The 13,571-nt window shown below is 36.8% G+C and overlaps 1 protein-coding gene across 12 annotated transcripts in view; it reads left to right on the top strand.

Annotated features, from left to right (window-relative positions):
• EML4 (EMAP like 4) overlaps positions 1-13,571 on the top strand; it is a 161,504-nt gene that overhangs the window by 101,525 nt on the left and 46,408 nt on the right. For all 12 annotated transcript variants that reach the window (XM_042933166.1, XM_042933162.1, XM_042933164.1 and 9 more), the window contains 5 exons: positions 6,680-6,803; positions 8,770-8,919; positions 9,878-9,947; positions 11,055-11,165; positions 11,893-11,988. In XM_042933166.1, the coding sequence (XP_042789100.1) occupies positions 6,680-6,803; positions 8,770-8,919; positions 9,878-9,947; positions 11,055-11,165; positions 11,893-11,988 (551 nt within the window). The remainder of the gene's footprint in view (positions 1-6,679; positions 6,804-8,769; positions 8,920-9,877; positions 9,948-11,054; positions 11,166-11,892; positions 11,989-13,571) is intronic.

The raw sequence follows: 13,571 nt of genomic DNA, 5'->3' as shown, positions 1-13,571 counted from the left end.
TGCCCCAGCTCAGGTTGTTTTTTAAAGAAATAGAACATTAAAGGTAAAGTTGAAACCTCTCCTTAATTCTGTTTAAGTAGAATTTCATATACAGGTTTTTATTGTTTCCTTGGGGCCTCCTGGTTCGCTTCCTGCTATGGTTAATTGAAAAGGAGTTAGAGCGTCGCTCCTTATCAGGGAAATACAAATCAAAACCACACTCAGATACCACCTCACGCCAGTCAGAGTGGCCAAAATGAAGAAATCAGGAGACTATAGATGCTGGAGAGGATGTGGAGAAACAGGAACCCTCTTGCACTGTTGGTGGGAATGCAAATTGGTGCAGCCGCTCTGGAAAGCAGTGTGGAGGTTCCTCAGAAAATTAAAAATAGACCTACCCTATGACCCAGCAATAGCACTGCTAGGAATTTATCCAAGGGATACAGGAGTACTGATGCATAGGGGCACCTGTACCCCAATGTTTATAGCGGCACTCTCAACAATAGCCAAATTATGGAAAGAGCCTAAATGTCCATCAACTGATGAATGGATAAAGAAATTGTGGTTTATATACACAATGGAATACTACGTGGCAATGAGAAAAAATGAAATATGGCCTTTTGTAGCAACATGGATGGAACTGGAGAGTGTGATGCTAAGTGAAATAAGCCATACAGAGAAAGACAGATACCATATGGTTTCACTCTTATGTGGATCCTGAGAAACATAACAGAAACCCATGGGGGAGGGGAAGGAAAAAAAAAAAAAGAAGTTAGAGTGGGAGAGAGCCAAAGCATTAGAGACTGTTAAAAACTGAGAACAAACTGAGGGTTGATGGGGGGTGGGAGGGAGGGCAGGGTGGGTGATGGGTATTGAGGAGGGCACCTTTTGGGATGAGCACTGGGTGTTGTATGGAAACCAATTTGACAGTAAATTTCATATATTAAAAAAAAAAAAAAAGAAAAGGAGTTAGAGGGGTAAATATTTTGATATCTGAAGTTTCTCTTTTGAATATCTTATTTTTTCTGAATTTCTTATTTTTAAAAAAATTCTAACTTGGTATATTCAGATAAAATGAAAAAAACCTTAATTTCATGCTTAAAATAACTTCCTAAGGATATAAATGAGAGATTTGAGGGAGTTTTTTAAAATACAGTCCTATTTTGCTTAGTTCAGAAAAGCTTTCAGGGTGTCTTGGTGGCTTAGTCTGTTAAGTGCCCAACTCTCACGGTTTGTGAGATCGAGCCCCACATCAGTCTCTGCTTTCAGCACAGAGCCGGCTTCAGATCCTCTGCCCCTCCCCCACACGTGCTCGCTGGTGCACTCTCAAAAATAAACATTAAAAAAAAAGTTTTCAGCAATACAGCAACGAGTCTTTTAGAAGTTTTATGTGTCCTATATTGTTGAACTAGACTTCTTTCCCATCTTTTGCCAAAGAACGCCTTTTTCAGATAGTAAAAAATGATCCAAAATGCTTAAGCAAACACCCGTATCTGATTATCTTGAAGTGATTTTAATGACAGTCACAGTTGCAAACAAAATATCAAAGAGAAATCTGATTAAAGGAGGTTTAGATTCAAGAAACTAACTACAAGTGGGCATATTACTGTAATTAGTATATGAGTTGATTCACAGTTAAATAAGACTTGGTTATGTCTCTGTGGAGGCTGGGTTCACTTCTTCTATATTTTCATTGTGCACCCTCACTTCACCTTGCTACCTCCATGTCATTAAAAATTCCAGGGGCGCCTGGGTGGCTCAGTCGGTTGAGCGTCCGACTTCAGCTCGGGTCATGATCTCACAGTCTGAGTTCGAGCCCCGCGTCAGGCTCTGTGCTGACAGCTCAGAGCCCGGGGCCTGTTTCAGATTCTGTGTCTCCCTCTCTCTCTGACCCTCCCCCATTCATGCTCTCTCTCTGTCTCAAAAATAAATAAACGTTAAAAATTAAAAAAAAAAAAAAAAAGAATTCCATAAAATTTACTAGCCAGTAAGTCTGAACAAAGAAAATTAAGGTAACATTTTACTACTTGGTCACATTTTTCAAATCTGAGTTCTTGTCCTAGCAAGTAAAACATAACACATAATACAGTAATACATAATACTTGGCAAGCACCCCAACTAAGAATTTTTAAATCTGCGAAATAGGAGGGTTACATTATATCCTTCTAAATCCACACCCCCCTTTTTTATTCAGGAATCTAATTTTATCTATTTTGACAGCTAAACCTTTGAAAAGGTTTAGACTTTATTGTACAAATCAAGTTCCCTATTCAAAGTCCAAAGAGTTTTAAAGATCACACTGTTTCATTGGAATTTTAAAATATTAAGTTATTACTATAGTGTAACTGAATAATTAACTAGGACTTGATATCTCTAGAGAATAAATTCTTTTTAAGGAAAGATTTTAGCCTACCCAAAATGCTCTTTGTCACTTTCTACTATAAAAGTATAGTTAGTATTTCTAGCCTCTTGTTTACCCACCTGTTCTGGAGCTTTATGGTTTTGGGGAATACAACTGTTCTACAGAAAAAGCTCAAACTAAGTAAAGATTTTCCAATTTTCTGTTTGCCAGAATTAGATAGCATCACACTCTCCTACATTATAGTTAAATATGAATTTCAAATTCCAGATTTGGGTTAGTAGGGGGGGGCTTTTTGGTTCTAAAGATTGTAAAATACAAATAAAAGTGAGGGGTGCCTGGGTGGCTCAATCAGTTGAGCATCTGACTTTTGATTTCAGCTCAGGTCATGATCTCACGGTTCATGAGTTCGAGCCCCATGTTGGGCTCTGCACTGACAGCTCAGAGCCTGCTTGGGATTCTCTTCCTCCCTCTCTCTATGCCCCTCCTCAGCTCATGCTCTGTCTCTCTCGCTCTCTAAATAAGTAAACTATTAAAAAAATAATAAAATACAAATAAAAGTGGATTTCTAAAATGGAAACTTTGGGGAGAAAGATGTGTTAAACTGTAAGCATTCTAGATGTTCAGAGGCTTTCTGTAGGCACTACTCATTATACAAATAAGTACAGTCATTGTCCAAAGCCCGAAGCTCTGCTGTTGCCTTTGAAAGCCTTTGTGTTGTTCTTTTTTTTTTTTTTTTTAATCTCTAAGTCCAAAAAGAGAGCAAGCTGTAGGAAAAAAAGCACTAGGGGAACTGATCGAGGAGCAGAGTATGCCACTACTAACTTCCTTGTTCACTTTTGCCTTTTACTATTAGTCTATGAAAGGTTAATAAATTTTAGTAAGTATGTTTTAAATAAATGAGTAACTTTGGGGCACCTGGCTAGCTCATTTGGTAGAGCATGCAACTCTTTTGATCTTGAGGTCTTGAGTTCAAGCCCCATGTTGGTGGTAGGGTTTACTTAAATATATAAGTAACTTTAATAACCAGTTATTTGTATCTGTATGAATCATTTCAGCAATACTGCTTTTTCAGAACACCTTAGATAACTATCCCAAAAAGTTTGGATTAAGGTCATTTTGCAATTTGGAGCACTTTGCAAGATAGGACAGCTGCAGGATAGGCTAGCCTAGGGGAGATGCTAAAGTAGAAGATTAAATTAACAAGACTTAAGCAGACAGAAGGGGAAGTGCCAGCAGTGAGAAGGACAAAGAAAGGAAGTGTTAACATCCAGTGTTTCAAATTTCTGCCTAGCATTCACTCTTCCCAAAGATAGAGCAGAAACATCCTCCTCTTCTTTTGTACTCTCTGATTTCCTACTCTTGGGATCCAGAGCTCAAGCTTCTATTATTTGGATTATAAGTAAGCTGTATTGTCAGGTACTTGGACTTCTGTGGACCAACCTGAGGACCTTACTACTGTCTGAAAAGTACTATCCAATAGAAACATAATGTATAACACGTATGTAATTTAAAATGTTCCAGTAGCAGGGGCATCTGAGTGACTCATTTAAGCATCTGACTCTAGATTTCAGCTCAGGTCATGATCTTGAGGTCGTGAGTTCGAACCCTACATTGGACTCTGCACTGAGTGTGGAGTCTGCTTGAGATTCTCTCACCCTCTCTTCTCTGCCCCTCCCCTGCTCATATTCGTTCATTCTCTCTCTCTCTCTCTCAAAATAAACATTAAAAAAAAAGTACATGATAGAATCAGAATTCTAGCTTATTTGCCTATACATACTATTCTGTGGACAGTCATTTTAAAGCTTATGAAGAGATATTCCAGTGTGTTAAATCATGTAAGCAGTTCCTAGACAGTATTCAGAATGGTCTCAAATCCTTCTCAAAGGGAAGGGAATAAATATTTGTTGAGGACCTCATATTATCCTTTACAGTGTGAAGTCTTATTTAATTGATCACAATCACAGGTGGTAAATCATAGTATCATTTTATATAGTAGGAAAATGAGGCCAGGGGCACCTGGGTGGTTCAGTTGGTTAAGTGTCTGACTTTGCTCAGGTCATGATCTCACGGTCCGTAAGTTCGAGTCCCGCTTTGGGCTCTGTGCTGACAGCTCAGAGCCTGGAGCCTGCTTCAGATTCTGTGTCTCCTCCTCTCTCTGCCCCTCCCATGCTTATGCTCTGTCTCTCTCTGTCTCTCAATAATAAATAAACGTTAAGAAAAAAAACTTTAAAAAAAAAAGGAAAGAAAATGAGGCCAAAGTCACGCAACTAGGAAGTGGTAAAGCTGGAACACAGATCTCAATCAGTCTTTTTCCAGAGCTCGTGTTCTTTCCACTATAATGTATCGTGTCCCTCAGTCTCAGGAATTGTTTGTGGTTCCTAGATGACATACCTGGCCTCCAACATATGTACTGCCAGTTTCCAGAAAGGGAAAGCACTTTCATCCTGACGTGTATTGCCATTTTTATATTAGAAAAGTTGACAAGCACTAGATAGTTCCTTTGCTTTTACTTAGTTGTTTGTGCTGCTAAAGGAATAATTGATAAATAATAACTGACAGAAGAATCAATATGGTATTCTTAGCTTTCTCTCTTCGCAAAAGAGAGCTTTTATTTTCTTTGATACTATTATCCCTAACCCATTCCCTTCCCTGGACATGTGATCTCTTCTAGGTGGTGATAGAAGCATCTACTAATTGTTTTGTTTTTTCATTCAGAAAGCATTTATGATATATACCCCTGATCAAAGATCCTAGGGGAAATTCCAAGGGACAGGATATCTACCTCTAAGAATTTATATGCTTTTAAAAAAAAAAAAAACTTTGAGGGAAAATTATATAACAAATTGATACCTATAAGAAAATAAACTATACAAAGAAGGACAAGGAGACACAGATAAATACGATTGCAGAAGAGAAATAGTTGCAGCTGGTAATCATTTAGTTCTCATCAGAGTCCAGCTGTGCTAAAAATCATCAGGAAGCAGAGCCCACTCTTAGGTTCAGAAGTAATAAAGACCTACATCATGTGGTGTGAAAACTGTGGCGTGGGAGGTCTTAGCCTGTTCTTAGATCAATCCATGAGGCCAAGCACAAGTGAGTAATAATAATAAAAATAACTTGAACTTCTCACCCATAACACAGTTGTTTAATCTGACTCTGAAGAAATACTTGCAGACGTTCATCAAGTAATTTATCTTTCCTTCTTCCATGGTTTGCATCATATAAACTATTGAATTATTATGTACTCTTCTGCTTAGTAGCTTAGGTCATTATTAGAGGTCCTAGAGTTGTATCAGCCTCAGGTTGATGACCACATGTGCAGTCTGTTTCTAATGCTGTTTTTTCATAGCAAGCCAAACGAGTTGGTAGGTGCTAGACATTTCCTAGGCTTTTATACTGAATCCCTTACTTTCATCTTCCCATTCAGGTTCTCTTGTAGCCATTTCACCATCATTGTCAACATTTATTAAACTTACCTAGATGTAGGTCATTGGAATGCTGGGCCAAGGAGGGGTGTTCATTGTTTTTAAGGAACAAACTCATCTGTTTAGTGAAGTTTTGTTTCCTTTTGTAAAAGATTCGCAACAAATATGATTTGATTCTAGACTTGTCTAACATTTTTAGTTTTAGATTGTTGCAGATCTTATAAACAACTATTTGGTCTATGTAAAGATGTTTTAGAACCTATACTGCTAATTAGAAAACTGTTTCGTAGCACTGTCTTTTAAAAATGTTAGCATATTGTAATTGAATTTATATATGTTAGCATATTGTAATTGAATTTAATTGTTTAGGCCCAGCCCTGATTGTAGGCACATTCCTGCAGTGAGGGAAGTTGGTCTTCTTTCCAGCTGTACTCCCTGTGAATAGCAGAGCTCTTGTCTTCTCTCTGTATCCTGACTTAGGAGGCTGTGTGACTCCTCTCATTATGGTATATTCTCAGGCCATGTTTTTTGTATGTCATTAAACATCAGTAGGTTGATCAGGTAGTGTGGTAGATACGGTTGTCATCTGCCCTGATAATCTTTTTCTTCTTTTCAACTGTCAGAAAAACTTCCATCATAATTTTTTTTTTTTTTTTTTGCATTTTTCTACCTCAACCTTCCTGACCTCCTTGTTTAGTTTAATTGTGAAAATAGGTATTCTCACTTAAGGAAACGACTGGTATTTTTTCCCTACAATGTTTTAGACAAAGTCTTTATATAAAAATGATTATGTATAAGAATAAAACTCTGTACTAGCTATTTTTGTCTTGCTCTTACTCTACCACCTTAAAAATCCACTTTTCTATGGTTATTCACAAAACTGACTTAATTTTTTTGTCTTATGTTTCAACAGAAGGAGAATATGTTAAAATGTTTATGCGAGGTCGGCCAATTACAATGTTCATTCCTTCTGATGTTGAAAACTATGACGACATCAGAACAGAACTGCCTCCTGAGAAGCTGAAACTGGAGTGGGTGTATCCTCTACTGTGACAGCAAATGTGTTCACTTTGTCTTCAATTGAAGAAAAATTAGTTTACCTAACCTCTGTCAAAATTGTTGTTGTACGATGGGGGCCCCAGTGACTTACTTGATTGAGCGTTCAGCTCTTGATTTCAGCTCAGGTGTTGATCTCATCATTCGTGAGATTAACCCTGCATCAGGCTCTGCGCTGACAGCGCAGCATCTGCTTGGGTTCTCACTCTCTCCCTGCAGCTCCTCCGCTCGTGTTCACAAGCACGCACACCTGCTCTCTCGAATAATTAAACTATTAAAAAAATTCTCTTTATACAAGAAAAGTGTGATGAGTATAGCAACCACTTGAGAAAGTAAAAAAATGTTACCTCTCATCCTCCACATATTACGTGTATTTTCCCAATAGCAATTTAAAACCACCCAAATTATAATAATTTTGGATAGGGCAAACAGTGTTCTATGAACATCATGGTAGGTATTTGCGATGTGGTAGAGAAGACATTGGAATGGAATTAGAAGAATCAGCCCCACCACCCTCAGTGAACCTTACTTCACTTACAAGTTAATAACTCCTACTTCACTGAGCTTTTGTAAGAATTAAATAAGAAAACATCAGTTAAGCATTTTGTAACCTGTGAAATAATGTAAATTATTTTATATAAAGACATCAAATTAATAAGGTGATTCTAATACCAGAATTAACCTGTCAGCCAGACTTGGTAAAAAATGACTATATAAAAGAGCTCTCTTAATTTCACTTAGAAATTTTTCTCTCAGAACCTTTGAGAAAGTCCACGAAGCAGAATGGAGTCAGTAGTTTGAACTCAACTTTTTGCCTCCATTCTGTACCCACTTCCCCTGCCCTTTGATTCATTCCCTCCTTTCCACACAAATTAGCTTTGGAAAACTCACCAATCCTGTAATTCTGTACAACTTTTTTTTTTTTTTTTAATGTTTGTTTATTTTTGAGAGAGAGACAGAGTGCAAATGGGAGAGAAGCAGAGAGAGAGGGAGACACAGAATCTGAAGCAGGTTCCAGGCTCTGAGCTGTCTGCACAGAGCCCGACGCGGGACTTGAACCCACGAACCATGAGATCATGACCTGAGCTGAAGTCAGATGCTTAACTGACTGAGCCACCCAGGCGCCATCTGTACAACTTTTTAGTATATGTGCTGCCGAAGTGAGCCCTCTACAACTTTTTAATAAATACTACCAAGCTGTGCCTGGCTGTCTTACTCATTTTTCTTTTAGTTTATTTTTACTTATTTTGAGAGATAGACAGACAGACAGACAGACATAGCAAGCAGGGCAGAGAGAGAGGGAGACAGAATCCCAAGCAGGCTCAGTGCTATCAGCACAGAGTTCGATGCAGGGCTTGAACTCACAAACCGTGAGATCATGATCTGAGCCGAAATCAAGAGTTGGACACTTAACCAACTGAGCCACCGAAGTATTCCTGTCTTACTCATTATTTCAGTCAAGCATAAATGTCATTTTCTCCACCCTTCTTTTGATCCCTCTCTGCACTTTCTCTCCATTTAAATTAGGTGTTCTTTGTTTAGTTTAATTGTGAAAATAGGTATTCTCACTTAAGGAAACAACCACTATTTTTTCCCTTGTCTTTCCACAATTTCTAATGATATATTTAGTGTTTGTTTTTGTCATCATTGCCAGAGCTAAGCTCCAGGGACACAGGTGTCCATTCATTATGTTCAGAAGTATATGTTCTGCTCTGTGCCTGCCACGTGTTAGGAACTCAGTATGTATTTGCGGAATGAGGGATCTAAGTTTTGTGCACATTAAAAACTCAGGGTTGCACCCTGGCTAGTGGCAGGACTTGAGTTTCTTAGTTCTGATGATGCATTCCGGTTTTCTTTATACTTTCCTGATTCCCTTAGGGATCCATGAAAAACTTTAGTTTACACCTTAAAAATAATATTTATTAAAAACCTTGACTCCTGTTTAAGATATGGTTACCGAGGAAAGGACTGCCGTGCTAATGTTTACCTTCTTCCTACCGGAGAAATAGTTTATTTCATAGCATCAGTAGTAGTACTGTTTAATTATGAGGAGAGAACTCAGCGACACTACCTGGGTCACACAGACTGTGTGAAATGGTTGGTATCATTTAATACTTGTGTTTTTCTTTGTCATTTTTGCATTTCTTTATAATTTGGGTTTTTCAGAAATGATTTCTTCTGGAGAGCTCAGATCTTAAGGATATTATGGGTATTGTGTAGATATATTTTAAAAAGCACTTTAATATGGGGAAGCGGTAGTGGAATCTTAAGACAATTTTAATTGATACTACTCTTCTGGAAAGGAATGAGCAGTACATAACAAGAGCAAAAAATTTACATTCTTAATAAGCTTACCCTTTGGTTGCAAGATAGAGAAAGGAGTCTAAATATGGACAGGAAGACATCTTTAAAAAAAAACAAAACTTTGCTAGTCACTCGTATGTTGATCATGAGGAATGTGGGCATGTATGCTACACAGTTTTCAGTCTTAAAATCTTAAAATGCCCCAAATCTGACCTAAGGGTTCAGCATTAAGAGCTAATTAAAAGGTTGGAGGTACTATGTGAAGATGTTCATTGTGTTCCTTTGTAGAAAAGTAGAAATGGTAGAAGAGCTGTTAATAAGATGCATACGGATGATGTCACAAAAGGGGAATATGCTGATGTTGACACAGAGTTTGCACAGTGCACAACTGCACCTTCCCCGTAATAAAACCGTCTGAGTATGCGTGCCTATGTGCAGGACTAGAAAGGAGCTGGAACAGATGAAGACATTTTAACTTACCCTGTAATTGTGAATATGTGTTTTCTTCAAATTTAGGGCTCCATTAATTTGTTTAATTTAACAAAGAAAGAAAAAGTGCAGCCGAAAACTTAGGAAAAAACATCTTCTAGGTGATTGATGATTATTTGATTTGCTAAAGAAAACAGGTCACAATGAGAATTTATTAATGATTAAAAATGTTTGAAAATTGATAAATGTTGATACTAAGGCATACTTTCGGCTACTTGAAATGTTTCCCATATTTAAAACTGTTGTTAATACTGCTTTTTAGCCTTGCTATACATCCTGACAAAATTAGGATCGCAACTGGACAGATTGCTGGAGTGGATAAAGATGGAAGGGTGAGTGGCATAGGGTTCTGCATGCTGTATCAGTGACATTGTCATTAGAATGGAGTTGATAGGAATTTTAACCGCAGCTCATTTATTTCATTCTTTTAAAATTTGGCAGCTAAGGGATTTCTAGTATAAGCAGGGAAAAAATAGTAGAATGTAAGAAGATTCCAAAAAACAGAATCATACTACTTAAATATTTTTCTCTAAAAATAAGTGTTCTCCCTGAGGAAACTATTTACTTGTAAAATTGGGAGGACTTGTAAGCTTGTTGATTTTTTTTTTTTAACATAGCATAACTTATCAGTGTTTGCCAGAAGGTACCGCATTTTCACTATGTTGATGGACCTCTTGACTTTATATTTGACTAGAACTGATAACACTTTAAAAATGTCAGTTCCTATTCAGTATTATTAAATTGGCTTATATAACAAATCCCTTATTTGTAAGGATCAGCAATGAATATTATTGATGATTGATTAACATGTGTATGACTGTACCCATGACATTCTCTGGCTTCAGTTTATTTAAAGAAAAGGAGTCACAATGGTTATAATGGATGACTTCTAAGGCCCCTTCCAGTTACAAATTCTATTTAAGAACTGTTTGGTTAGCAATGTATTGGACACTTATTAGAAAAAAAGTATTATTTTCCTAGAAATGAAGGTAATGTTAAAAGCAGAGTATCCAGAGCAAATTTGCCATGGTTAGACTCCTAACTCCACCTTTTAATAGCTGTATAACTTTGGGCAAGTTATTCAAATCTAAGTTTCCTCATCTGTTAAATGGTAATTATAACAGTACATAGTTTGTGGGATTAAATGAATCAATACATGCGATGTACTTAGAATAGTGTATGACATAGTAAATACTAAATCATTTGCTGCTACTGTTATCACTGTTGTTATTTTCTTGTTTTCATGGTATGAGAAGAAAATATCTGCTCAAGATTCTTTGGGGTCATGTCTAAATGTAGTAGCTATTTTATATTAGATGTTTATCCAGACCCACTGCTTTTGAAAGATGGAATGCAGTTCTGTGTGATAGTAGTATTTACTTGCATCCACCTGAATACCAGTTAGTCTTGCTATTGTATTTTTCCCCTTGTTTTTGCAGCCTCTGCAACCCCATGTCAGAGTGTGGGATTCAGTTAGTTTATCCACTCTGCAAATTATTGGACTTGGGACCTTTGAGCGTGGAGTAGGATGCCTGGATTTTTCAAAAGCAGTAAGTAACAATTTTTAAGGAAGTAAGCAAGCTGCAGGAAAGAAGTCAAGCTCAATTTTGTGTCTGTGTCTGTGTTCATAGAAAGTGATAACTCTGAATTGTTAGCTGTTGCTTAGCAGTGGCCAGCATTTTAACCTAGGTACTAAAGTACTCTGGTTTAAATGGGATACAGGTTTTGTTATACTTAATTATACTTTTGTTCTGTTCTGAACTAGGATTCTAGTGTAATAGCAGGAAATTGTTAGAGGAATACATGTATAGCATGGTCCAGTTGAAATAAGCAGTAAGCTATGCTTTTGCTTCAGCTTGAATCATGGAAATCTTACTTTATTTAGAAAATTTACAGACATGAAAGCTGGCCAGTTCTCCTAGAAAAGAAGTTATTTACGTTTTATTTATCTTGTTTATCTGTGTTAATGTAAGTCAGGTATATCATGGAAAGCTAAATTGCGATTTGAATAATACAAGTAACTATATAGTAAGTGGAAGTTAACCTTGGAAACAAGATTAAAAACAGGAAGTATTTTTAAAAAGAATCTTCATTATATTTCTGAAGAAAATACAGTCAGTAAATAGTATAATCATTTTATTTCAAGTTTATATCCTTTTCAAGTTTAAAGGGTTTGGGATTATATTAATGTTGCCAGTTTTAATAATACGGTATTTCTTCTTAGAAAGTCACCCTTATCTGAAAAGTTTTAAATGCCTTGAATTGACTTTTCTTTAGGATTCAGGTGTTCATTTATGTGTTATTGATGACTCCAATGAGCATATGCTTACTGTTTGGGACTGGCAGAAAAAATCAAAGGGAGCAGAAATAAAGGTAAATCAAAATAAATTTTAATTGAGTATTGTTTTTTAGAATACATTATTTTTTTTCAGATCCTTGGATGTATACTGCATATCCTTAAGTTGCAAGAGCATACCAGTTGGCCATATTCACTAGATTTATTGATTTGTCGTCATTTTATGGTATTAGGAATACCATTCTTAAAGTATTCTTTTTTTTTTTTTTTTAACAACACCTATTTATACTTTCTGTGATAGTTATCTATAGATTCTGAGATCAGTTCTTAAAGTATTCTTTTTTTCTTTAATGTTTATTTATTTATTTATTTAGAGAGAGGGAGTGCTCAAGCAGGGGAGGAGCAGAGAGAGAGGGTGAGAGAGAATCCCAAGTAGGCTCCATGCTGTCAGTGCAGAGCCCGACGTGGGGCTCGATGCCACAAACGGTGAAATCATGACCTGAGCTAAAATCAATAGTTGGATGCTCAACCAACTGAGCCACCCAGGCACCCCAGTATTCTTTATTTTGAGAGAAAGAAAGAAAGACCAGGGGAGGGGCAGAGAGAGAGGGAGAGAGAGAATCCAAAGCAGGCTCTGCCATGACAGTGCAGAGCCCAACGCATGGCTTGAACTCACGAACCTTGAGATCATGAACCTGAGCCAAAACCAGGAGTCGATGCTTAACTGACTGAGCCACCCAGGCACCCCAAAGTATTCTTAAGATAAAACAGTCAAGCAACTTCAACCAAATTTCAGTGGTACTTCAGGCATATTGTGCTACTGAAATGCCAAAGTAGATGGGTATCTAATCTCAAAATTAACTCTGATTACGCTATCTGGTTTCTCTTTAACAAAATTTGTCATTTATTCAATCTTTAAAGCATTAAAAATCTAAAGGAAAAATTCATCCTTTGGAATATAACTAACATAACCGAAAAGCATATGTAAGGATAAGTTTTTTGGTTTTAATACATGTATGGGATTACTACATAAACTGCTATAGTATTTATAATTGCTATAGAATAGGGTTGATCCCTTTGTGTGGATCTGGCTATAACTTGTAAGAGGAAGAATATAAGGTTAATGCTGCAAATATGGGTCGAAATGGCCTCCTTCTGACAGGCTTTCAGAGGGATTCAGAGTGACAGGATGACTAAAAAAAGCCTATGACATATTTGCTGTACTCCTAAATAACATCACATTCCTTTTTAGTTGAGCACTCTCTCTCTCAGCAGTTTTGTTTGGTATAAGCTAAAGCTTTCAGCTTGTTGGCCAAAAAGAGATTCTTTTAAATAGTGTGAGTTAATCTTTTGAAAAAAATAGAGTAGATTTGATTTTTAATTGAAAAGAATATAACATGTCCAGAAACCTCAAACCTTGAAAAACATAAATGAAGATATAGATTGTCTTTCAGCCATCATTTAGAGTAATTTAACATTGAAACATAAGGATGTTATACCGAAGTAAAATGTGTGCGTTTGATCCTTTGTAGTAAAGGCTATCAGATGATGTCTTGTGGTTTTCCTCCTCCTACTGGCCACTCTGTGTTCTCCTTTCCAAGACCTTAAATGTTGGTATTCTTCAGAGTTATATCCTGTGTCCTCCACTGGTATCATGTAT

This window comes from Panthera leo, chromosome A3 (genome assembly GCF_018350215.1).
Source record: "Panthera leo isolate Ple1 chromosome A3, P.leo_Ple1_pat1.1, whole genome shotgun sequence".
In the NCBI taxonomy this organism is placed as follows: Eukaryota; Metazoa; Chordata; class Mammalia; order Carnivora; family Felidae; genus Panthera; species Panthera leo.
This window is presented reverse-complemented; position numbering and strand designations above follow the sequence as displayed.